Source organism: Suncus etruscus, chromosome 7 (genome assembly GCF_024139225.1).
Source record: "Suncus etruscus isolate mSunEtr1 chromosome 7, mSunEtr1.pri.cur, whole genome shotgun sequence".
Classification (NCBI taxonomy): domain Eukaryota; kingdom Metazoa; phylum Chordata; class Mammalia; order Eulipotyphla; family Soricidae; genus Suncus; species Suncus etruscus.
Window position 1 is genome coordinate 34,646,087 of NC_064854.1, and position 27,469 is coordinate 34,673,555.

Consider the following 27,469-nt stretch of genomic DNA (forward strand, 5'->3'; position numbering starts at 1 on the left):
TCGCCCGCGTCCTCCCCCCCTCCCACTCCTACTCCCAGCCAGGCCCAACTCGAGCGGCGACTTCTCTCTCCGCCAACCGTCCCACACACACACACACACACATATACACACACTCCCGGTCTCCCTTAGCAACGAGGTTCCGGCCGTAGAGCGCGCGGCGCTAGGTGTAAGGAAGGTGATGTCGTAAAGCCGCGAGTGTCGTAAACCAGGTGCGCCGGGCGGGGGGAGGGAGGGAGGGGAGGCGGCGCGGGGTGGGGTGGGGAGGGGAGGGGTGGGGGGAAGGGGGAGGGAGGGCGGGCGGGCGGGCGGGCGGGAGGGAGGGGGAGGAGGTGACTCGAGCATTTAGACACAAGCGCGAGGATCATGGCGGATGGCCCCAGGTGTAAGCGCAGAAAGCAGGCGAACCCGCGGCGCAATAACGGTGAGTGGCGGGAGGGGAGCCTGGCGGATTCGGGGCGCGGGGGAGGACGAGCCGGGCAGCCGGGGCGCCTTCCGTGGGGGAGTGGAGTGGGGTGGCGGGGGGCGAGCTGGGTTTGTGCGGGGGGGAGGCCGGGGCAAGGCAAAGCAAAGCAGAGCGAAGCAAGAAGCGAAAAAGCAAGTGAGTGCAAAGTAGAAAGTAGCGCTTGCTGCTTGCTCGCCCGCTCGCTCGCTCGCGGCCCCCCGGAACCCCCAGCGCCCGCCCGGCCGCTCTCGCTCGCTCTCTTCTGGCTCGCCCTGAACCGTTATGTCTCTCACCTGGGCTCTCCGCCTCTCCGCCTAGCGGCTCCCGCCTGCGCCTGCCGCCTGCCCGGCCGGGACCGTTAGCCGCCGCCGCCACCGCCGCCGCCGCATCCAAGGCGCAGGCGGGCAGGGCGTTGGAGGGGGATCGGCCGGCCACTTTTTTCGGGGGGGCTCCTGAGGAGCGGCTGTTGCTTCTTGGCGCACTTTTCCTCACTCTTTGGGGCCCCCTCGCTCCTGCCCGGGAGCCTGAGCAACTTCGCTCGCCCGGGCTCCGCGCGTGCAGAGTGGCCAACGCGCGCGCCGCGCCACGACACGACACGACACGACACGATCCCGGGTCGCGTCGCTCGGGCCCCGCGTCTCGATCCGGGCCGGGCTGGACGTCCAGGACGCGCGACGGGACGATCGCGCGCGCGTGTGTGTGTGTGTGTGTGTGTGTGTGTGTGTGTGTGTTCGTGTGCGCGCGGGGCCCCGCTGTGATAAAGTTGGGGGCCGGCCCCCGGCGAGGCGAGGCGAAGCGAGGCGCGCTCGCGGAGCCGGGCTCCGACCCGAGTGCAGCCAGCTATAGGCGCGGTGGGTCCCTAAGCCTTGGGGGTCCCCCCTCCTCCTCTCCCACCTTCTCAGCCCCGCGCGCGTCTTAGGGCCACCGCGCCCCCCGCCCGGGAGGTCCACGTCCTGTGGTCCTATGCGGGGGCGTGGGGAGCCGAGCGGAGTGGATGCGGGCGACAAGCTACCCGCTGGCTGGGTCCCGGGCGCGTTGCTGGCCGGCCCGAGTTGCTACCTGGTCCCCGAGACCCGGGAGCGCCCGCCCGCCCGCCGCAGACTGTTCAACTAAGCTCCGCGGGATGGGTCTGTGCATGGACTCCTCTCTTTTGCTTGCTTGCTTGCTTTTTTCTTTTTTAGGGGGGAAGTTGGTACCTGGGCCGGACCCACCCACGGAGCGCTCAGAGCGGATAATGGAGCTAGGAGGGCGCTCGGGGTATCGGGGAGGGGGGGGGTGAAGAAAGTGGGGGGAAGGGACGCGCTTGGACACGGATTGACCGACACACAGACATACACACACACACACACACACACACAGACACACACACGTCTGCGGCTCCCGCTGCAGCCGCAGGGTTTTTTTTATTGATTGGGGGCCGAGGCGCTGGGGAAACACGCACACGCACACGTACTCAACATACATTCACTCACTCGGCGCCTGGTGCAAGCATTTTATTATTATTGTTAATAATAAAATAATGAAAGATCCTAATGGGAGCGAGAGGTGGTTTGGTGGGGGGGTGCTAAGGAGGGAGACGGCGAGGGTTCAAGCGAGCCCCGAGTAGCGGCGCTGCTCGCACACTGACTGCACAATCGCCTGCTTTGCCCAGTTTGGGGAGAGACGTTGTAAGTTGATTATTGTAGGTGTTTCTGCGGCTCTCGCGCGGGGGGGGGGGCAGTCGGGGCTCTCTCACTGTCTCTCTGTCTCTGTCTGTCTCTCTCTTTCTCTCTCTCATTGAGCAGCGAAATGTCTGCTGATTGTTATTGTCTGGACAGTTCCTGCTGCAAGAGGGGCAAGAGTTTGGGCCCTGCGGGGTTAACGGGAGCCGGGAGAGGTGCCCCCCACCCCGCCCGCGCGCCCGGGTACCTGTTTGTATAATAATGGGCGGCCACGGCCCTGCCGCTGGCTGCAGCCGAGTCTATATAAGGAATTACACGTACATTTCGGACCTGGGACGCTGCGCGTGTTGGTTCCTGCGTTATTTTTAAAACGAGGTTTTTCCCTTTTTTTTTTTTTTTTTTTTTTTTTTTTTTACGAGTGGGTGAGATAAATGCGTCTATAGCAAGATCGCCCTGTCCAGAAAATGAGGAAATACGTGTTTAAGTAAAACACACACAGACACAGACACACACATACACACACACACACATACACAACTCTCCTGCTCTCCCCCACATCCCCCTCCCCACGCCCACCCACACCCACACCCTCAGCCTCAGCTCCTTTCTCCCTTCTGGGATGCGAAACGCGAGGTTTTGTAACCTTTCCTGGCAATTTTAGATTTGTGTGTGGGATTTCCTGTCTAGAAGCAGATGCGAACATTTTTTTAAGATGTTCCTTTCCCAACGTCGACGTTTTTTTTCTTTCCCATGCATTGGAAGCCGACAAGCAAAATCATCGCCTTCATGAATGATTTTTAGTTCTTGCAATAAACATTTGCATGCGGAAGACCTCTATTAGTTGTGATTGATAACTCGCATTTGCTGCCCTCATTGTGGAGAGATGAGTTGTTAGGAGATAGGAGCCCGGGAGCGGAGCCGAGGCTATTGCGATTTAATTTCCTGTTTTAGCCTCAAATAGTGTGTTCCAAATTGAGGTGGTTGCCGCCGTTGCCGATGTGGCTTTATGAAAGGTAAGTTGGTTCTGCGAGAGCAATTCGCTCGTTACCTTATTTAAAATGTTCATCGCCAGAGAAAGGGGCTTTTCTTGCTGCTGACGACATGTGTGTGACATGTGAGTCTGAACCACCCAGCGTCTGTGCAGCTGCTGTAAACATGTTTACCTGAACGGAGAAGAATGGATTTTTCTCCCAAAGATCCTGTGATATGAATATTTTACTCATAAAGGCATATCAACAGATGACTTACTGGGGAATAACGCTATCCTGAAAGGTACTTGAATTCAACAGGAAAGAGATTCTCCATCGCTGCAGCAAATGGCAACTTGTGCAGGTAGAAAAAAGATGGTGTTTAGTTTTCTCCGGCATGTATGTCAGCCCCCTTCTGTCTGCTGCTTTCGTTCTCCAGGGAGGGATTTATTTACCACGCTTGCTTGCTGTCAGTGTTTTCCTTTGTGTTTAATATTGGAAAAACAGATTTGGGGCTGTTTAGCACAAAATGTCTTGTCTGCGGTATGCATTACTCTCAGAAAACAAAAGGTGTTTAAGATAGCTCTGTACTACTACAGGTATCTTCCATTTTCAGCACTTTGGGCTCTGTCCTTGTATCTCTTTTTGTTCTCAAATGGCATTTTATCCGTGGCTCTTGATGACAGCCAAGCAATTTGATTAAGCCTTTAATTTGCGAATTATAAATGAAGTTCTATGCTGTTGTGTTCTAAAACGCCAGGATAGGTACTGGTTAATATTTCTTAGCTACGCAATCATTTAAGTTGCAGTTTATTGGAGAGAAATGCTTGGGAAAATGTTAAATCTTATTAATGAAAGAGTAAATGATGTATACAGTGTGAAATATATTTGGAGGTACTTTATGTTTGTGTGTGTGTGTGTGTGTGTGTGTGTAAATATTTCCTTCATTTTAAAATAAGATTCTACTGCTAAACCTCCAGTAACAAACATTGGAATTTTCTATTTTGGAGTCTATCTGCAGAGTGAGATATTAATGATAGACCAAAGTAAGGTAACCTGACAGGTAAACCAATTGACAAAGCACAAAATGAAATCCTGTGGAGTAACTTTACATATGGTAAAGATGTTAGTCATCTGTAAAAGAAGGACATTAGAATCTCTTAGATTTGTTTTACCATTAAAATGGATTTTAAAGTCTTTTCTCTTTTCCACTTGATTCCTTGTGATGTTTCTTAATTTGAGGTAGGATGAGATAGTCTTGCTAATAATGACCACATACTGATTAATTCAGTTTAAATGGGATAGCAGGTACATAGCCTTCTGTCATTTGCACCATTTTCACTTGCTGTCTTTAGAAACCACCAGTAGAGGATGCTAACAAAAAAATGGTAATTTGTGTAGTGATACCTTATAAATATCTCCTATTGATTGGGACCTCTTTGTGGATTAGTGTAAGTTTGACTCCTGTTTTTAAAAAACTAATAACTGATAAATTATGCATAACTGTTTTATAGTCTGCTTAATTGGAAAGAAGAAATATCTAACTTAAATAGCTTTGAATTTAAAATTTTTGAAATCTGTTTATTACCAATTTAGTCTTGCTTTGCAGAAAGTGTAATGATTTACCCAGGTTTATTACATCTACTTTTTAAAACTGCTTTTCTATATATAGTAAGTTCACTGAAAAAGGAATTAGACATACTTTAAAAGGTAAATGGTTAAATACATAGCATAAGTTGTAATTGATTTGTAATATTTTCTAACTACTTTCTCATAACAAAAGTAGACTTAGTCTTTATGTGAATTTGTATACAACTTAATAAAGGTTAACTAGAAATAACACATGTGAAATTAATAATTTTTAAACTATATTCTTTTTTATCTTCCTGGGTGAGAATGAAAATCAAGCAGTATATACGCTTTAAATATACAAGTTTGTAAATTAAAAAGTTTGTTTCTCAGGTTTTAAATACAATGAAAGGTCTACAGTTATTAGTGTATAAAAACTATCCTAATCAACAGTTGTATAGTCATTTTTATGTAAATTACATGAACCTGAATTTAGTTACATGTATATTTTGTGTTTTTATAAAGTATTTTAATATAACTCTTAAACTTCAGAAGGCTTTCATTTGGTCAAGTCTTCAAGTGTCTTTCTCTAACTTTTAATGATGGACCTTTAAGTATACCTGCACCTCTGTTATATAATGCTGTGGCAGTACGCTTTACTGTTTATCTTGAATTAGTTGGAATAAACACAATTATCAGGAACCTGTGTGTGAAGTTTGTGTTTTAAAGTATCATGGTTCTTCAACTCTATGTGCATAAATAAATGTGGTTTCATATTTTTGACTGATATGTTTTGAATTTGTGTTCTTCTAATCCCTAGAGCTCAGTAGCAGATAGGTATGGTTTACTTCTTTTATTGAACTGATGAACTTTATCACACAGCCAAGGCATACAAACTTCTTTGTGAAGTACAACGTAAAAAATTATTTTTTGTTTCATAAATTTAAAGCATCACTCACCTCTTACAGTGACCTGTATATAAAATGTGAAATTTTTGGTTTAGGACTTTTTTCTTCTGGTATGCAGTTACTTTGAAACGTTATATCTTATGTTTTCAGTTGTAGAAGCTTTGAAGTATGTGCTGAATATTTTTTTAATGCGACAGATGGTTCTGAGAGATAGTACAGTTTGGGAAGAGTGCTTGTATTGCTTGCAGCTGACCTGTGTTTGATCCCAAGAATGCCATATACTCCCCAAGGCTTCCTGGAGTGATCCCTGAGTTCAGAGTTAGGAGTAAGCCCTGAGCACCACCAGGTGTGGTCTCCAAATCAAAATAAATCAAAATAAATAAAATTATTTTTCATTGTTGTTTTCCATTTTATTCTTGCCCTATATAAATCATTCCTAAGCATGTAAACTCAGATGCAATATTATGTGGAATTCATGTTAAATACTCTTAACTACCTATGCTAAATTGCAGTAGAAGAGAAGAAAAATTAGACAGATATTGAAACCACCTATGCATTAGTGTTCAAAAGAAGACGTTAAAATTGTAGAAATTATGGTTGAAAATAATGCTTTTTTAGTAATAATATATTTATTTATTTATATATTGCTTTATTTTGTTTAGGTTTTGGTTTTGGACCACACACAGTGATGCTCAGAGGTTACTCCTGACTATGCACTCAGAAATCACTTCTGGCTTGGGGGACCATATGGGATGCCAGGGGATGGAACTGCAGGCATCCTAGGTTAGTGGGTGTAAGACAAATACCTTACCACTTGCGCCACTGTTCTGGCCCTGATATATTGCTTTTATATGAGACTATATTAATTTCTTTAGATACAAACTAAAAGTTCATTGTTGAAAGAAATTTTTTTGGTTTGGGGGCCACATCCAGTGGTGCTGAGGGGTTACTCCTGGCTATGTGCTCAGAAATCACTCCTGGCTCAGGAGACCATATGGGACGCCAGGAGGTCGAACCAAGTTTTGTCCTTGGTCAGCTGCATGCAAGGCAAACATCCTACCGCTGTGCTATCGCTCTGGACCCTGTTTAAAGAAATTTTAAGAAATTAAGCTATAAAATATTCTGATTAGGAAAAAAAAACAAAAAAAATATTCTGATTAGGAAAATTACTTTTTTCTAATTTTTAAAAATGTTCACAGTTCTAAGTGATCATTAAACTAGCTGTAGGTTAAACGTAAAAAAATAAAATGTAGTTTAAAAGTTCTATAATAGTCCCAGTTAAAATTAATTTTTTCTGTAGATAGACATTGCTATAAGCAATAGACTTCTCTTTAGATGTCACAATGTTTTGAGAATTGTATTCCTAAAAACATAAACAACAACCCCCCTGCCAAAAACACCCCACACACTCTTAAGTCATCAGCCATACCAAGTAAGAGCTTTCAATTTGGTATTAACATATCTAGGTTTTTACTTTGATGGAAATGGGCCATAATTCTTTGTTGGAGATGGGGGGGGATTTCAGTTGAAGATAGGAGCCACCTGGGCTACTCCAGTGGTGTCATGGATAGAGCCAGGGCCCATGCAAGCCAGGTATGTGCTCTAGCCCTTTGGAATATCTCCCTTTTTCTAGGATTTAGCTTTTTGTCTGTCTGAAACTGGGTTGCTGAAAAATATTGCAGTATATTATTTAAATACTCTTCAGCAATTTAAGTTTGCTTTATAATCATTATCAGAAAAATATGTAGAGCTTTATTGAGTTATTAAAATATGGTTCTGAATACTTTGTTTAATGTAAGTAGGTTGAAAGATGCCAAAAGTAAGAGCATAAAAGGCCAAGCTGAAGTCTATACATGGTAGCTTTGATACATGATTAGATCCTAGTGTTTTCTTTCTCTAAGAAGTTTTTTCTCACTTCTTCAAATATCTTCCAGTTATTTAATACTTATAATTTATTTACACAGGGATCTGTCTGTCTACTTACACAATTCTCCTCAGTCAATTTGATATGTTGAAAGATTGGTACATGGAGTTTGAAGTATAAACTGATGACTGATGGTAATATGGCAACCTGGGGGAAAACTCAGCAATTTTTGAAATAGCAACTACATCTGGCTGAAATTATTAGTTTGGTTTTGTGACCTCTTAATTCCCACGCTCTTCCTTCTTTCCCACTTTCCTTTTCATATTTCTTTTTAATTAAAATGAAAGATAAAGTATGAGATTATAGTCAATGTCTCCTAATGTACACAAAGAATGTTGAAATTCTTTTTTAAAAATTTTGAATTGGGGCCAGAGAGATAGCATGGATGTAGGGCTTTGGCCTTGCATGCAGAAGGACAGTGGTTCGAATCCTGGCATCCCATATGATTCCCCATGCCTGCCAGGAGCTATTTCTGCGCATCGAGCCAGGAGTAACCTCAGAGGGCAGCCGGGTGTGACCCCCCCCCAAAAAAAAAAACAAAAAATTTTGAATTGGAAAATTCTAGTATTTAAATTTTTCTATTTTAGCTTTTTATGTATTTAAATATGACTTCCTTTTCTTTTTATTAAATGCAACACCACTATTGTTGAGTTACCTCAGTTACTGCTTATGGCTCCAAACACATAATCTGATTTTTCTTATTCTTAAAAGTGATGTATACCCATTTATTTGCTTTGTTTTGGGGTCACAATTGGCAGTGCTCAGGGGTTACTCCTGGTTCTGCACTCAGAAATAACTCCTATCAGGCGTGTGGGGGGGGGTCCATACGGAGATGCTGGGGGACCAGGCTTGAGTCAGCCGTGTGCAAAGCAAATGCCCTACCTACTGTGCTATTGCTTTGGCCCCATTGCCACCATTCTAATTGAAAGCTTTTTTTTGTTTGTTAATACTCAGATTGTAAGTATTATGTTGACGAAAAACTTATTCTCTTGGTATTCATTTTTAATATGAAGGGATCTTTATTAACATTTATTAAATCTGAAAACTGATAAAGGCAAACAAAAATTTCAAATAGAAATTTCATAAGAAACTAATATGTTTTGAAAGGGATAACAGTAATGTAGATAGCATATCATAGAATTCTTCTAGGAATAGATTTACTGGGCCTGGCTTCAATTTAACTTTAAATTTATTCTAAGAACTTGAAAAGACTATAACACTTCTCCATTTTTACCATAAATTAATATGTTGGATTAGAAAGATTGTACATTAGATAAATAACTTGCCTTGCATACAATTTATCTGGATTTAATCCCTGTCACTTAGATGGTGTCCTGAGACCTACCATAAGTGATCCTTGAGCACAGAGCCTGGGAGTAAGCTGTGAGCCCTACTGGATGTGGCTGACCACGGTTTTACCCATCCCAAATTAAGATACTATTCTTACTGCTAGGTCACTTCTTTTTGTTGTTGTTGTTGATGGTGATTTTCACTTTTGGGGGATTGACGGTGGGTAGTGGAAGAGTTAGAGGGAAGAGAAAATTTTACGTGAATACATGTTAAGAAAATAAATACTTTTGAAATTGGAATGATATGGGATAACCATCCAAATCCATTTTTGTAGATAAGCAGTTTCAAAGACTATAAGATAACTTTATTGCTTGGTTTCCTTTTAGCCAATGGTTTTGAGCTTTATTACTTTGGTTTTGAGATTGTTATCAAGAACTGGAGGCCATTGAATTTGTCATACTTAAAACTCTGTAGACCACTCTATCAGGAAAAGGGATTTCTAGTTTGTTTTGCAAACTAGCTCCATGCTTCCCAACTCTTACTTGTCCTCATCTAATGTGCTTTATATGTCCTGAGTATGTCTCTTTTAAAACTGTCTGTCTTATATAACTACACACACACACACACACACACACACACACACACACATACACACATATACATCTATAACTGCTAGTTTGTTCTACATACTACATTCACTGAGGTTTGGGGTTTTGTTTGGAATTCGTTCATGCTGTATATCTAGATTGTTGCTTCTAACTGAAGTATTTCAGATGGTTTATAATTACTATAATTAACAGTTTTCCCAAAGAGAAATGCCCAGGTTGATGCCAACTCTAGGGTGCAAATAATTTCATAGTAAATTCATACTGTTAATCTCTGTCAGTTTCCCTAGGATTATATTCAGTTTTAAGTAATATTGAGTTTTAAGTTAATAATATTTACTATCACTAAATTTTTCATATTGTATTGGACTAGATCAATTTCATACTCATCAACAATATACAAATTTTTTCTTTCAGTATTGTACAATAGCTTTCATTTTGATAATTATTTTTTAATAGATTTTTTGGGGGGAATTGTTACAGGCTGTGCTCTGTGATCACTCTTTGTGGTTCTTAGAACCATGGGAGTATTGAGAGTAGAACCCAGATCAGCTTCATGCAAGAAAAATGTCCTGCCCACTGTTTTATCTTTTGGACCTAATAATATCGTGGTGATTTTAATATTTCTTTATCAGGAAAATTGGTTATTTCTTTTTGGTTTTGGGGCCCCACTTGACAGTGCTTCTGGCTCTGCACTCAAGAATTACTCCTCTTCAGTGTTTGGGAGAACTATGGGTTACTGGGGATCGAACCTGGGTCAGCTATGTGCAAGGCAAGTGCCATATTCACTGTATTATCTCTTTAGTCATGATGATTTATTTCCTCGTGGTCATTTTTGTATTTCCCTTTTCATGTCTAACTCTTCTTTTTGATTTTTCTATTGCCTACTTATTTCAGAGTTCCATTGGTATTATTTTCCCCCTAGGTGTCAATCATCTGATGACTCTCATTTTGGATCAGGAATCTTTAATTGTTATGAATTTAAATCTATTCAGGTTTTGCTTTTGAGTAGTATTAAATCTTTCCTAGCAACAGATAATTTCTTCTACTAGTTTTGTCATTTTACCAATCTTAAAGCATTTGGATTTCACCTTTTAGTTATAGTTTTTATTTAAGAGAAGGGAATATAATGCTTAAGAGATTTGGTTGAAACTCTTAGCTGAGTCACTTTGGCCAACTTGTTTTCCCTCTTCATGAATTTTCTATATGTAAAACTGGGGTGAAAATCCTAAGAGTTTGGAATGTAAGTGAGAAGATATATGAAGCTCTGAGCCTTGTATACATTTTAAGCATTCAATACATGTTTGAGATTTTAATTACATTGTTTTAAAATAAGTTAATTGACATTTTATTAATTTAAATTACTTAATATATATTTATTCAAATGCACATAACTACTTCAAGTCATTGGTCTTCAACCATGAACTAGTTCTGGTCTGCAGGTATATAGGAAGGTTGAAAACCACTGGCCTACCACCTTTCTCGTCCTTCCAACAGGCAGGACAGTTGCTGATCCACAGGTGTAAGAAGGTTGAGAAATGTTGCTTTAAATAAAACATTATCAACTGCTAGTTTCTCATTCTCCTCCAAAATATTACTTCTACCTAATGTAACTGCCACTTAAAAGGATATTTTAAATGTGTTTCTTGTCCTGTAGTTTTGACCATATACATTTCTTAGGAATTTTAAATCTAAGGAATTGTCCTTATCCTTAAGGACAGGGTATTTATGTTATCTTTATTTGTTTGTTTTTTGCCCACACCCAGAAATGCTCTGGGTTTAGTTCTGGCTCTGCTCTCAGGAAACACTCCTGGCATATTTAGGATCATATGGTATGCTCTGTATCAAACCTGGGTTGGCCTTGTCTTGTGTGAGGCAAGCATCTATCTGCAGTATTATCACTTTGCCCTCTGAACAAGGATATTGTTTTAAAAAAACCCAATAGATTAGTAATAATAAGTAATGCTTTATATTAATGCCATTTGGCATGGGTTTTTGTTGTTTTTCAGGAAGATTGTTTCAGCCTACCTCTACTGAGTGATGGCTCAGTGCCAATACTAGGACCTGAGTGATGTGGTGCTACGTTGAACTAGTTGAGAGGTCACATGGCTACTCTGGAGTGCTTAGGTGGCATGTTGGATTCTTTATTAAGTGCTATCTCACCACATTTATTTGTATTATTGACATGGATTTCAAAGCTCATTCCTTTTCATTAACCAAAGACTCCCAAGCCCAAGGACATTAAACTTCTGTCTTCTGTATTTGAATAGACTTACTGTTTTTCTTTGTTCTTTTCTGGCAGCTACCAAAATTATCTTTTAAAATCTAGTTCATGGTTTAGAGAGATAGGCCAAGAGGTAAGGATTTATCTTGCATGCTGCTATTTCTTACATCTGTGCTGATTTCTTCTCCCTCTTTCTATCTAATCATTCTCTGGTGTATAGGCTTGTTTTTCTTCAATTTTTTTAAAATGTTTTCTATATCCCACTATCTGAAATGAAATTTCTTTTCCACCATATTATTATTTCTGTTGTATTTTGAAAAGTAAACATGAATTTACTTGCATATTTATTCCACAATGGTTTCCTTATCTTCTTTTTATTTGTCAAGAGAAAATTATTATTTCTTCTTTCTGTGAATTAGATTTTTATGTCCAGACTGTATTATGGGTTGTTTTCATGTCATCTTCTCTGTTATCTTTTGAATGTAAATTGCTTATTCATGTTGACATGCAAGTAGCTAGCAGTAGGTGTAGTAATAGTATGGCATGTATATCACTTAACATTCATAATTCTATATATGGGTGGTTTTTTAAAAGTGTTTTAAAAGTTTTAGCTCATTTGATACAGTTATCATGTGTTAATCTTAGCTATTTGGTTTTAGCAATAAGGAGACAAATTAAGTAACTTTCCAAAGTGATACTACTAATAAACAGTTGATCAAGGATAGGGATTCAAATCCATCAGTCTAGTTTTAGAGTCTATACCCTAACTTCTTCCCTTATGCCCTAAATTTTGTTTTTTGTTTTTTTTTTCCCTTTAGTTTTTTTTTTTTTTTGGGGGGGGTTACTCCTGCTGTGGTGGGATTACTTCTGGCTCTGCAATCAAGAATTACACCTGGTGGGTTCAGGAGACCATCTGGGGTGCCTGGGATTGAAGTTAATTTGAATGCTTGGAGGGAAAGCACCATTCTGTACTGGTCTCTCTAGTTTTATAAACTGTTGATTGTGGGATCAGAGCTTTAGTTACAATATTCTTTTCGATTCAGAAGTGAACTCTGACCACAGAGCCAGGACTAATCCCTAAGCACTGCCAGTTATGACCCAAAAGCAGACACAAATATATACATAAACTGTAAATTGTAACTCCCCAATTATAATTCTTGTTTTAAAATAAATTTCATAATTTATTACCATTAACTTTTTGTATACTTATTTTATACTCATATAGACTTGGGATCATGTAATGAATTTTCAGGAAAAAAGGGATCATGAGGGGACAAAGTTTATGAAGCTCTGCCATGTATCACCCTTTATTGCAGAACAGTGTTCCTGCTACGTGATGGACACCTGTGGATATATTGAATGATTATTTATTAGAGAACATTTTTATGTTACTAAAATATCATGACTATTGCTCTGTTGTTATTGCTTTGAACAATTGACTTGAAATTGATAAATTGATAAAATTACAGATACTTCATCATTTGTAGGTAAAAAATTTGTATGTCACATGATGTGACTTTTTTATTTGGTTTGGGTATCACACTCATTGGTGCTCAGGGCTTACTCCCGGCTCTGTGCTCAGGATTCATATAATTCAGATAATTCTCAGGGAGCCATATGCAATAACAGGGATCAAAATGAATCATCCATAATGGGTCATGCAAAAGCCTTAACATCTCTCTGGCCTTTTCATCTAGTCAATTTTAAAGGTTGTATTTATTTATTATATCCCACAAATGAGTGAGATTATTTTATCTCTATCCCTATCCTCTGACTCATTTCATTCAGCACAATAATCTAGATGAACAGGAGGACTAGGTTCATGGTAGGAAACTTGTCACAAATAGTGAAGCAGTGTAGTTAGAGTAGAGAAGGGACCACTATAATAGTGATAATTGGAAATAACTGATCACTCTTTTTCTTCTTTTCTTTTGTCTTTTTTATTTTGGAACTGATCACTTGGGAGGAAAATGTGGTTCTAAAAGGTGACACAGTGATATGCATGATACATAACCTTTCATTAACAATAGTGCAAACCACTGTCAAAAAGGGGGGAAAAAGTGGGGGAGAGAGAGAGTGGAGAGAGAGAGATAAAATGTCTACTAAGAGGCAGGTGAGGGAGTATAAGAGGAAAACGGAACATTGGTGGTGGAAAACTTGCACTGGTAAAGGGTGGTCTACATTCTATGACTGAAACTGAATCATGAGTAATTTTGTAGCTATGATGCTTAAAGTATTATTTAAAAAAGATAGTATCTGACTTTCTAAAGGTGAATTGTCTTTCAAAAATATATACCTTGTATCTTATTTTTTTCTATTAAAATATTTTTATATTTCATTTATCTTTGTCTTGAACATTGTAGATTTTAATGCATACTTTTACTGATCTGTTATTCTTGATTGTTTTGTCACATTGAACTAGGAGATAGATTTCTTAGGCTCTGATATGAAGTCCATGTTAACCAACCTATGAAATTGAGAAGTTATTCAATTTATTTGGCCAAAGTTTGTTTCTCAGTAGGATAAATATTATGGATATTTATGTGGTAGATAGTTAAACTTTGAAAGTGAAAGTTTTTGCTCTACAAAATTTCATTGTAGGAAAGAAAGATAGAAAGCAAACTTTTAGAATATGATTTGGTAACTAATATCACATTCTATTTCATGTGAATAAAGTGGATGGCCAACTTTTAAAAAATTATGTGTCGGATGCTTAGTAAAAATGTGGAAAATATGGACTGGAGAACTAGTACAGTGTAGGATGTACAACCTTCCATGAGATTGACCCTAGTTCAGTCCTTAATATTCCAGGTGATCTCTTCAGCAGCGTCATAATTGATCCTGAGTGTAGAACACCTCTGGGTCTGCCCCAAAATTTTTTATGTGAAAATACCATTTTATACACACACAAATATATATAAACACACATAAACATTAATACCTGAAAGCCAATTCTAGTCAAACTATAGATTATAAAGTTAGAGGATAATGGCTAAATGTGAGGCTAGCAAATTGGATAAAACGCAAAGAAAGGAAGAGCTTTATATTGATTCATTGGATTTTATATATGAATGGACCTGCTGAAGTTTTTGAAGTAGGAGAGTGATCATCAATGTTCATCATAATTTTCTTCTTTGTTAACGTTGATTAAAGTTAAAAATGTTTGCTAAAGTAGGAAAAAGGAAAAGCTAATTTGTTCTGCTTTCCTGAGTTTCACTTATCTATTGCAAGTAGATTCGTATAGTAATTGGTCAAAATGGTATTGATATCACCTTCACTACTGATTCATCGTCTTTATCATCAGTGTTAATAAAAGACATACTTTACTAGAAGCAGAAGTGTCCATGGATACAGTTGGCTGCTGAAGTTTGTGCACCAAGCTAACTATCTCTGAGCTCTGCATCATTATGAGGTCTTCTCTATTTTTTTCTTCTTTCCATATCATAAACCATAGGAGTTTGTTGTGGATTTCAGACCTATAGAATAAGGTAGTTCTTGCTGCCATTAATTATAGTACTCCAAAAAAGTAAAATCATGTATCTTCATTATCATGAGTCAGTTTCTATATTATTTCTGACACTTTATGCTTCTGTATATGATTTTATCTTATGAAGCTGCTATATGTATTTTGGGAGGACTTGGGGATATACCTGGCCATGCTCAGGGATCACTCTTGGTAGGCTTGAGGAGAACCAAATGAAGTACCAAGGATAGAATCTGGGTTGGATGCTTGCGGTGTGAGGCAAGCACCTTACTTGCCTACTTTCTCGCCACTCCACCATATGTATCTTTATACTAGTTCACTATCTTGGATATTTAGTAATAGACTGTTAGATGATCTTGTCATTTTTGGAGACTGGGTTTTGGCATGATTCCAGTACCTCCTCCTACTAAATGAGACTAAACATTGAGATTTATAATTTATTGTCTGCAGTAAAATAACTCGCCATCTACAAATCCATCAGCTTTTAAATAAAATTTTATTGACTTTAGTGCTTTGCATTCAAAATAGCTCTTGGAATGGTATATGCTTTTTTTTCCCCTTCGTGATCTATGTTTTTTTTTATTTAAACAATAATGTAGCTTTTGCTAAGTTATATATAATGTGATATAGTAAAACCAGTTCTGCCTTTTGAGTCCCAGTACTGAGGAAAATAACATGTTTTATCATTTTTCAATGTCTCTTAACAAATCCTATATTATAAAGATTTTACTTAAACATTAGTTTCAAAATATTTTACATATGACTTAAATTTGTATTCCAGTTAAATGACTTTCATAGCTTGCATTATGTTTTTTGTTTGTTTTCTTTTGGGTCCACACTGGAATTTTCATGGACTGTTCCCATCTTGTTACTCAGGGCTCACTTCCAGTGACACTTCCGCTTATGAAGTGCTACTGGGAATTGAATCTGGACTCAGCATACTAGATATGCTTCTCAGACCTCTGAACTTCCTAACACTAGTCATGTATATTTTTAAATAAATCTTTAAAACTTACTTTATTTTTACTAATGTTTATTTCTGCCTTTGCATGTGTGGTAGTAGGTAAAAGTTGTAAACAACAGCAACAACCCTGCTTTATAATTTCCTTTTTTTGGTCATTCTCATAATGTATAGGTATAGGACTTACTAGTTTTGAAAATTAGGGTAATAAGACAGACTTTTGACTGTCTTTTTATTGGCAAAAGCATGTGAAGAGGGAAGAAGGGGCTTAGTTGCTATAAGGATTCAGGGTTATGCTAACATCCAGCTTATTTTATTTTAATTGAGTTGTAAGTCCCTGATGATAGACCTTTGTTATTTGCAACCAGGAACAGTAGTGGGTTCTTCTTTTTTTTTGTTTGTTTGTTTTTTGGGCCACACCCAGTGATGCTCAGGGGCTACTCCTGACTCTGTGCTCAGAAAGCGCTCCTGGCTTGGGGGACCATATGGGACGCCAGGGGATCAAACTGGTGTCCGTCCTAGGCTAGTGCGGGCAAGGCACTTACTGCCTTACTGCTTGCACCACTGCTCAGTAGTGGGTTCTTACTTCTTTCACCTTTGTGTTCTCTTGTTTGATCACTGTAGTCTCGGATTAGGATATTATCTATAGATAAATACCAGGTACTAAATATCTTTTTAATTTTTATAACAATTTCAGGCATAAGCAATAATGGTTAAAAATACTGTTGATAATTAATGGTTGCTTATAATCAGTATTTAATTGAAAATAGAAAAAAAGGTGAATAATTCTGAGAAGAATATGCATCCTGCTATGTTTTTCTTTATATTATATTAAATCTTTGTGCTCAAATGAATACTGTTATATGAGCAGGAGGGGTTACCTCCAGAGAGGTACTGCTGTTTCCCTGAGATTCTTGGTATACAAGAGCCACTATTCAGTGGTGATTGGAGACCTCTGGGGATGCCTCCATGGTGCTTGGGAGAATGTGAAGTTCTGGGAGTTGAACTCAGTTTAAGTACATGCCTGGCACACCAACTTTCATATTATCTCCAAGCCTGAATACTTTTGTATTTTTTGTGATCTTCATATTTAAGAGAGAATGTTTTCTACTTAAAGATTATAGGAAACTAAGATATAATCATTTATTTCAAGATGTGCGGACTTTTAAAATTACTTTACATTTGTAAGAATTAAATTTACATAATTTTTCCCTTTAATATATATATATATACACATGCATATACCCTTATATTTTTCCATTTTAATACATGTATAAGATCTTTTATTCTTACAATTGCACTTGTGGGTATAACATTTTGCTTTTAAAGATGACCTTTTTATTAAACACTTAATTTTATGTTTATGTGTCAAGCTCTTTTCTAAGCATTAGAGAATGATAACTCTAAGAATCTAGAGATGGAACAAGGAATTAAGGTGCTTGGCTTACTGGTTCTAACCCCTGTATCACATATGGTCCCCTGAACAAACATTTACTCAGAAGTAGTAAACCCTGAGTACTTCTCTGAGTGCGAATTCCTCCCCCAAATATTAAGTCTCATCTAATACTTTGTGAGAAAGGTATTGTCCTCATTTTATAGGTAGAAACAGTTACAGGGTTTGATGTCACAAGCTAGTAAGTGGAGCCTGCATCCCAATCCTAGGAAGCATGGTTCCATGCTGTGTACGTAACGTTTAATTTATAAAGTTATAAAAATGGTTTTCATATTTTTCAGTATTTAAAAAATAAGGTACTTCATGTAAGATTACCAGAGTATTGTGAGATTATGAGGAAATAATTATAGAATTATTTTTATCTTAAAACTTAATATTAGTGAATGATAAATTTATAGATATTATATTATAGATATAGTCCATTTTTACATATAGTTTGTGACTTTAAATGTCATACACTAGATGAGAAAAGTAGATAAAGTACCTATTACCTAATGGTAGATCTGATTATACAGTTGTTAATGATGACATTTCTTCTATTGAAGGGGGGTTTTACTAGAAGTCTAATTTAAAATTGAAATTTTAATAGTATTACTTTGGGAAAAACAATATTTTATTTGGGAGAATTGGAATTTTTTTGAAAATTCTTAACATAGAGTTAAAATGTAAATAAAGAAAACTGAGTGATTTTAAACTATTAGTAAGCAAGTAATAATTTTGAAAGTGAGGCATAACAGTCATGTTTATTGCTTCCTGTTACTGTAAGTTATTTGAAGTAATTGACAAAATAAAACAAAGGAAAACAAATTTTAGAAATAACATATCAGGAGCATAATCCTATTAGAGAGTAAATTAGCACAAGTAAAAATCTCTAAAGAAGATGTAATGGGAGTAGAGTTAGGTGTTCAAAGGGAAATGTAGTTTCATGTCGTTATATACTCTTAAGTTTACACAGAGGTTTCTCTAAATTTTCATCATAAGTGTTACTCTCAAACAGTAAAGAACTTCTGTTCTTAAGGATTTGTGTGGTTTTTCCCCCTTATCCCTCATAAAAAAGACTAAGATAACCAAAGACTAAAACTATAAATGACATTTTTCTTGGTTCTTGAGCCACACCCAGTGATGCTCAAGGGTTATTCCTGGCTATGTGCTGAGAAATAGCTCCTGATTTGGGGACCATATGGGATGCTAGGGATGGAAACAAGGTCCGTCCTGGATCAGCAGTGTTCAAGGCAAAAGCCCTACCACTGTGCTATTGCTCTGGCCATATAAATGACATTTTAATAATAAATAGACAGATTATTTATACAGATTTTATTTATCAAAATTAGCAATAAACATCAGAGTATAGCATTTATTTAGATTGACAGTTTATTGGGCTAGTACAGTGAAAAGTTATAAATTTAGGAGAAGCTAAGGTGTTGCACTAAGTTTATATGATCAGTTGTGGCAAATATTGTACAATCTATGCTATGCACTAATCTTTATATATTTTATTTAATCTTTATAACCATAAGCCTTATAATATTTTAAGGTGTATGGTCTCTGAGGACAAGAGAGTATCTTCTTATCTGTTGTATTCTCAGTGCTTAATAAAATGGACTATTTTTGTTGAACAAGTAAGTGAATATTCTCAGTGCTTAATAAAATGGACTATTTTTGTTGAACAAGTAAGTGAATAAGATATGGAAACTGGGCAAGCCGATATTTAGTGATCTATATTATTTAGTGACAATGCTTGTAGGAAGGAAGTTAGCACAGGAAAAGGAAGGTGGTAAATTTGAGAGATTCTAGGACGAGACTTCTATGAAATATATAGTGAAGAAGGCATGAAAGACATAGTAAAGCAAAGTTGTAATTCACATACTATAATGTAGTATATATATATATGTAATATATTTAAGATAAATTTTTATTCTTGGCTGGTTAATCAGTACGTTTTATATCAGTAAGTGAATGGAGTAAGTTTATCATTAAGTATATAAATAAATATATCATTCCACTGAATGGAATAGGGAATATTCATTTGTTGAAGGTCAGGTGGTCAGTTATATACATATTGAAAGATTATAGAAGTTTGGGTAGAGAGGATGGTTATGAACGGTTGTATAAAGGTATAGATGAGGGATGCCACAGTGAAATAGCACATCATTTTTGTTGTGTTTTAGCTTTTAACATATTCTGAAATTCTAGTTTATTAAGTACATATTACTCCTCCCCTCTTAGTCCCCCAACAATATTTTTTGAGAAGTACTTGATATAAATACAGAAGTTTCAAATTGTGCTTGATATTCCATACCAAGGTTTAAATTTTAAATAACACATTTATCTCCTGAAAAATTCCTTGGGACAGTTCTGAAAACATAGTACAGAGAGTACCTCTGTTGTGACCCAAATACAAAACAAAAAGAAAACAATTTTTTAACTATATATTTTTAAATGTAGAAGTAGAGCAAAAAATGTTGTTTGTAACATAGCACACATTTTTTTGCTGTTAAGTGCCCATTCGAAGGATGATAAAAAACAAAAACTTGCTCTAAATAATTCTTCATCATTTTTTTCTAATTCCCTTGATGAACCTTTTACCTTCTGTCTCACCTTTTAAATTATTTTACCTTCTACCTCTCCTCTCCTCTTAAATTATTGTTTCAATAAGTTTTTGAGAACTTTCTGTTACATTGTGAGCATAAAAATCTTCATTTTATGTTTGTTATAATTAACATTTTTCTGAGCTTTTTTAAAATGTTTCAAAAAACTAAGCAACCTATTCTGGTTCATTAAAAAAAGGAAGCTTATTCAAGGGGGCCGGAGCAATAGCACAGTGGGTAGGGCATTTACCTTGCATACAGCTGACCTGGGTTCAATCCCCGGCATCCTGTATGGTCCACTGAACCTTCCAGCAGTGATTTCTGAGGGTAAAGCAAGAAGTAACCCCTGAGTGCCTCGAGGTGTGACCCAGAAACAAACAAAAAGATGATTTAATATGATATTTGTTTTACAAGGCCCTCATAGCATTGTAATTTCTGTTCTTCATGCTTACTTAGGAAAATATTAGAATTATTATAGAATTGTGTTAAAATCTTTATATCTTATCAATAAAGCTTAGACTTTGAATTCTTGATTTTTTAATTTTGATGTTTCTTTTTGATGATCCTTTTATGTGTGTTTCTTTCCCATAAATTAGTTATGACTCTACTAATAGCTCTTAGGAATTAAAAATTATTCTATGAAATTTTTTTGTAAGGGAAAGGTTAGAGGTTATTTCCAAAGGTGCTTTTTTAGGGCAGTTGTACTATGATTTTGCTTCTCTATTTTCTACCAACTTGATATTTTAATAGGCAACAGCTGAAATACTGTTAAATGACCTTTGACACAGAACCCATGAATGCCCAAGTATGATTTCACTTTCAACTTCTTCTTTGTAAATCTTTATTAAATTGGATTATTTTGTTGATGTTTTTACTGAAGATGACTTTAGAACAATGCTTCGAGTCAGTGTGGTAGAATCCATTCTTTTTTTCCTGTTACAGAGATTTATTTGGAAATGCGTGACAGTTCTTTCTGAGAAGTGGAAGCCAAATATTGATGGGCTGGCTGTCTTCTCTTCTTTTTCTAGCATCCTCACTGGGCCTTAGGGCTTCCATACATTAATGTAGTAAGGTCTTGGGGAGGTTGGTATTTACAGTTTTCATTTGATCCAAGTCTCTGTTATGTAATTGATACATTAATAACAGTATTACTATATTTGAAAATATATCATTTCTCTTTTTATCAGTGAACTATATTATCTCAGTTGATAAAATAGTCGTAAGGTTGTCCATATAGATAGTGTATATATATATATATATATATACATTTATATATGTTTTTACATATATATATATTTTTTTTCTCTTTTTGATTTTGGGCTACACCCGGTGACACTCAGGGGTTTCTCCTGGCTTTGTACTAAGAAATCGCTCCTGGCTTGGGGGACATATGAGACACTGGGGGATCAAACCTTGGTCTGTCCTGGGTCAGCCACGTGCAAGGCAAATACTCTACCACTGTGCCATCACACCGGCCCCTGGATAGTATATGTTAAGATATTTGGTTTTTGTGTTGTATGAAAGGAGAGAAGGTTACCAGTCCCCTTGACAAGGATGAAGAGGCTTCGGCCTGCAACACGCCAAAAAAAAATTTTTTTTGGTTTTGATGCATAAACATAAAGCTAGCAATTTTGGCCATGTTTTAACTGTGAAAAATAAAAATGTATTTAACTTTTTGATATAAACATTTTGATTTTATAGTAATTAAAATTATGAAGGAGGAATATGCTTAATTAAGCTCATTTAACTTTTTTTTTTTTTTTTTTTTTTTTTTTTTATTTAAACACCTTGATTACATACATGATTGTGTTTGGGTTTCAGTCATAAAAGGAACACCACCCATCACCAGTGCAACATTCCCATCACCCAAGTCCCAAATCACCCTCCTCCCCACCCAACCCCTGCCTGTACCATAAACAGGCTCTACATTTCCCTCATACATTCTCAATATTAGGACAGTTCAAAATGTAGTTATTTCTCTAACTAAACTCATCACTCTTTGTGGTGAGCTTCCTGAGGTGAGCTGGAACTTCCAGCTCTTTTCTCTTTTGTGTCTGAAAATTATTATTACAAGGGTGTCTTTCATTTTTCTTAAAACCCATAGATGAGTGAGACCATTCTGCGTTTTTCTCTCTCTCTCTGACTTATTTCACTCAGCATAATAGATTCCATGTACATCCATGTATAGGAAAATTTCATGACTTCATCTCTCCTGACAGCTGCATAATATTCCATTGTGTATATGTACCACAGTTTCTTTAGCCATTCATCTGTTGAAGGGCATCTTGGTTGTTTCCAGAGTCTTGCTATGGTAAATAGAGCTGCAATGAATATAGGTGTAAGGAAGGGGTTTTTGTATTGTATTTTTGTGTTCCTAGGGTATATTCCTAGGAGTGGTATAGCTGGATCGTATGGGAGCTCGATTTCCAGTTTTTGGAGGAATCTCCATATCGCTTTCCATAAAGGTTGAACTAGACAGCATTCCCACCAGCAGTGGATAAGAGTTCCTTTCTCTCCACATCCCCGCCAACACTGTTTATTCTCATTCTTTGTGATGTGTGCCATTCTCTGGGGTGTGAGGTGGTATCTCATCGTTGTTTTGATTTGCATCTCCCTGATGATTAGTGATGTGGAACATTTTTTCATGTGTCTTTTGGCCATGCGTATTTCTTCTTTGTCAAAGTGTCTGTCCATTTCTTCTCCCCATTTTTTGATGGGGTTAGATGTTTTTTTCTTGTAAAGTTCTGTCAGTGCCTTGTATATTTTGGAGATTAGCCCCTTATCTGATGGGTATTGGGTGAATAGTTTCTCCCACTCAGTGGGTGGCTCTTGTATCCTGGGCACTATTTCCTTTGAGGTGCAGAAGCTTCTCAGCTTAATATATTCCCATCTGTTAATCTCTGCTTTCACTTGCTTGGAGAGTGCAGTTTCCTCCTTGAAGATGCCTGTAATGTCCTGTAGTGTTTTGCCTATGTGCTGTTCTATATATCTTATGGTTTTGGGGCTGATATCGAGGTCTTTAATCCATTTGGATTTTACCTTTGTACATGATGTTAGCTGGGGGTCTAAGTTTAATTTTTTGCAAGTGGCTATCCAATTGTGCCAACACCACTTGTTGAAGAGGCTTTCCCTGCTCCATTTAGGATTTCCTGCTCCTTTATCAAAAATTAGATGGTTGTATCTCTGGGGAACATTTTCTGAGTATTCAAGCCTATTCCACTGATCTGAGGACCTATCCTTATTCCAATACCATGCTGTTTTGATAACTGTTGCTTTGTAGTACAGTTTAAAGTTGGGAAAAGTAATTCCTCCCATATTCTTTTTCCCAATGATTGCTTTAGCTATTCGAGGGTGTTTATTGTTCCAAATGAATTTCAAAAGTGTCTGATCCACTTCTTTGAAGAATGTCATGGGTATCTTTAGAGGGATGGCATTAAATCTGTATAATGCCTTGGGGAGTATTGACATTTTGATGATGTTAATCCTGCCAATCCATGAGCAGGGTATGTGTTTCCATTTCCGTGTGTCCTCTCTTATTTCTTGGAGCAGAGTTTTATAGTTTTCTTTGTATAGGTCCTTCACATATTTAGTCAAGTTGATTCCAAGATATTTGAGTTTGTGTGGTACTATTGTGAATGGGGTTGTTTTCTTAATGTCCATTTCTTCTTTATTACTGTTGGTGTATAGAAAGGCCATTGATTTTTGTGTGTTAATTTTGTAGCCTGCCACCTTGCTATATGAGTCTATTGTTTCTAGAAGCTTTTTGATAGAGTCTTTAGGGTTTTCTAAGTAGAGTATCATGTCATCTGCAAACAGTGAGAGCTTGACTTCTTCCTTTCCTATCTGGATTCCCTTGATATCCTTTTCTTGCCTAATCGCTATAGCAAGTACTTCCAGTGCTATGTTGAATAGGAGTGGTGAGAGAGGACAGCCTTGTCTTGTGCCAGAATTTAGAGGGAAGGCTTTCAGTTTTTCTCCATTGAGGATAATATTTGCCACTGGCTTGTGGTAGATGGCCTTCACTATATTGAGAAAGGTTCCCTCCATTCCCATCTTGCTGAGAGTTTTGATCAAGAATGGGTGTTGGACCTTATCAAATGCTTTCTCTGCATCTATTGATATGATCATGTGGTTTTTATTTTTCTTGTTATTGATGTTGTGTATTATGTTGATAGATTTACGGATGTTAAACCAGCCTTGCATTCCTGGGATGAAACCTACTTGATCGTAGTGGATGATCTTCTTAATGAGGCATTGAATCCTATTTGCCAGGATTTTGTTGAGGATCTTTGCATCTGCATTCATCAGTGATATTGGTCTGTAATTTTCTTTTTTGGTAGCGTCTCTGTCTGGTTTAGGTATCAAGGTGATGTTGGCTTCATAAAAGCTATTTGGAAGTGTTTCTGTTTGTTCAATTTCATGAAAGAGTCTTGCCAAGATTGGCAGTAGTTCCTCTTGGAAAGTTTGATAGAATTCATTAGTGAATCCATCTGGACCTGGGCTTTTGTTTTTCGGCAGACATTTGATTACTGTTTTAATTTCATCAATGGTGATGGGGGTGTTTAGATATGCTACATCCTCTTCCTTCAACCGTGGAAGATTATAAGAGTCCAAGAATTTATCCATTTCTTCCAGGTTCTCATTTTTAGTGGCGTAGAGTTTTTCAAAGTAGTTTCTGATTACCCTTTGAATCTCTGTCATATCAGTAGTGATCTCTCCTTTTTCATTCCTGATACGAGTTATCAAGTTTCTCTCTCTCTCTTTCTTTGTTAGGTTTGCCAGTGGTCTATCAATCTTGTTTATTTTTTCAAAGAACCAACTTCTGCTTTCGTTGATCTTTCGGATTGTTTTTTGAGTTTCCACTTCGTTGATTTCTGCTCTCAGCTTTGTTATTTCCTTCTGTCTTCCTGTTCTTGGGTCCTTTTGTTGAGCATTTTCTAGTTCTATTAGCTGTGTCATTAAGCTACTCAGGTAAGCTCCTTCTTCCTTCCTGATGTGTGCTTGCAAAGCTATAAATTTTCCTCTCAGTACTGCTTTTGCTGTGTCCCATAAGTTCTGAGAGTTTGTGTCTTTATTGTCATTTGTTTCCAGGAACCTTTTTATTTCCTCCTTGATTTCATCTCGGACCCACTGGTTATTGAGCATGAGGCTGTTTAACTTCCAGGTGTTAAAGTGTTTCTTCTGAGTCCCTTTGGAGTTCACAAATAATTTCAGAGCCTTGTGGTCAGCGAAGGTAGTCTGCAAAATTTCTATCCTCTTGATCTTATGGAGGTATGTTTTATGTGCCAGCATGTAGTCTATCCTGGAGAATGTCCCATGTACATTGGAGAAGAATGTGTATCCAGGTTTCTGGGGATGGAGTGTCCTATATATATCCACTAGGCCTCTTTCTTCCATTTCTCTCCTCAGGTCTAGTATATTCTTGTTGGGTTTCAGTCTGGTTGACCTGTCCAGTGTTGACAAAGCCGTGTTTAGGTCCCCCACAATTATTGTGTTGTTGTTGATATTATTTTTCAGATTTGTCAGCAGTTGTATTAAATATTTTGCTGGCCCCTCATTCGGTGCATATATGTTCAGGAGAGTGAATTCTTCCTGCTCTACGTACCCCTTGATTAATATAAAATGTCCGTCTTTGTCCCTTACAACCTTCCTGAGTATAAAGTTTGCATTATCTGATATTAGTATGGCCACTCCAGCTTTTTTATGGGTGTTGTTTGCTTGGATAACTTTTCTCCAGCCTTTTATTTTGAGTCTATGTTTGTTCTGACTATTCAGGTGCGTTTCTTGTAGGCAGCAGAAGGTTGGATTGAGTTTTTTGATCCATTTAGCCACTCTGTGTCTCTTAACTGGTGCATTTAGTCCATTGACGTTGAGAGAAAGAATTGTCCTGGGATTTAACGCCATCTTTATTTCAAAATTTGGTGTGTCTTTTGGGTAGTCTTGTCTTAGATTAGGTCTTTCAGTTTTTCTCTTAAGACTGGTTTTGTGTCTGTGAAGTTTCTGAGCTGTTTTTTGTCTGTGAAACCATGTATTCTTCCATCAAACCGGAAAGTGAGTTTTGCTGGGTATAGTATTCTGGGTGAAGCATTCATTTCATTCAGTCTTGTCACAATATCCCACCACTGCTTTCTGGCATTGAGCGTTTCTGGTGACAGGTCTGCTGTAAATCTCAGGGAAGCTTGCTTGAACATGATTTCCCCTTTTGATCTTGCTGTTTTCAGAATTCTGTCTCTATCTGTGGGATTTGTCATTGTGACTAGGATGTGTCTTGGGGTGGTTTTTCTGGGGTCTCTTTTGGTTGGTACTCTTCGGGCATGCAGGATTTGATCACATATATTCTTTAGCTCTGGAAGTTTCTCTTTAATGATGTTCTTGACCATTGATTCTTCCTGGAAATTTTCTTCCTGGGTCTCTGGGACTCCAATGATTCTTAAGTTGTTTCTGTTGATCTTATCATAGACTTCTATTTTCGTCTGTTCCCATTCTTTGACTAATTTTTCCATTGTCTGCTCATTTGCTTTAAGTTTTTTGTCCAATCTCTCCTGCTGTATGGAATTGTTATGTATCTCATCTTCCACAGCACCAAGTCTATTCTCAGCTTCTGATACCCTGTCCCAGAGCTTATCCATTTTGTCATTCACTTCGTTTACTGAGTTTTTCAGGCCTGTTAGTTGACATGTTATTTCAGTTTGGAGTTTTGTCATTTCTGCCTTCATATTTTCTTGGTTCTTATTAGTGTTCTGTTCAACTCGATCCATGGTTTCTTGGAGTCTGTTGAGCACCTTCCATATTGCTAGTCTAAAGTCCTTATCTGAGAGGTTGATTAGTTGTTCAGTCATTATCTGGTCCTCAGAATTGTCATCTTCATTCTCTATGTCTGATGCTGGCCTGCGCTGTTTCCCCATTGTCACATTTGTATTGTGGGTTTTTCTACGTGTTGTAGTGGTATTCATTGTCTATATGATGTAGGCAGCACACTCCTCTGGCTCCTCCCTTTCTGGATGGGCTGACTTGCCTCTAAGGGAGGGGAGTCCTCCGTGGATGAAGCCTCACACTGGGTCAAATCTTAGGCCCGAGCATGTAACAGAGAAGACAGTCCAGAGAGAAATGTTTGCTTCTGTGATATAACGCCGTTCTTAGTGTGATTTTTCCTTCTTGTTGCAATGGAGTTCTTTCCTTAGAAAGAGTGCACGGCCGCGTAGCGAAGCGGAGCGGCCGTGCTCCTCTGAGCCTCTTTTTGCCCCACTCGCAAGAGTTTCACGCAAGAGGACAGTAGATAGACATAGACAGGTCACACTCACAGTCTTTCACAGCTGAGCCCCACTGGGCCGGTGTACTTTCGCGGATTTTCCCCGCCTGGTGTCACACACAGGGAGCCAGCTTTTGCAAAGG

The 27,469-nt window shown here is 38.1% G+C and overlaps 1 protein-coding gene and 1 pseudogene across 1 annotated transcript in view; both read left to right on the forward strand.

Annotated features, from left to right (window-relative positions):
• The first annotated feature begins 342 nt into the window (after nt 1–342).
• The window catches only part of ZEB1 (zinc finger E-box binding homeobox 1), a 154,056-nt gene continuing 126,929 nt past the window's right edge, over nt 343–27,469 (forward strand). The window contains exon 1 of the mRNA XM_049777159.1: nt 343–421. Coding sequence (XP_049633116.1) covers nt 364–421 — 58 coding nt within the window. The 5' untranslated portion in view covers nt 343–363. The remainder of the gene's footprint in view (nt 422–27,469) is intronic.
• LOC126014868 (uncharacterized) lies at nt 21,588–21,676 on the forward strand (annotated as a pseudogene).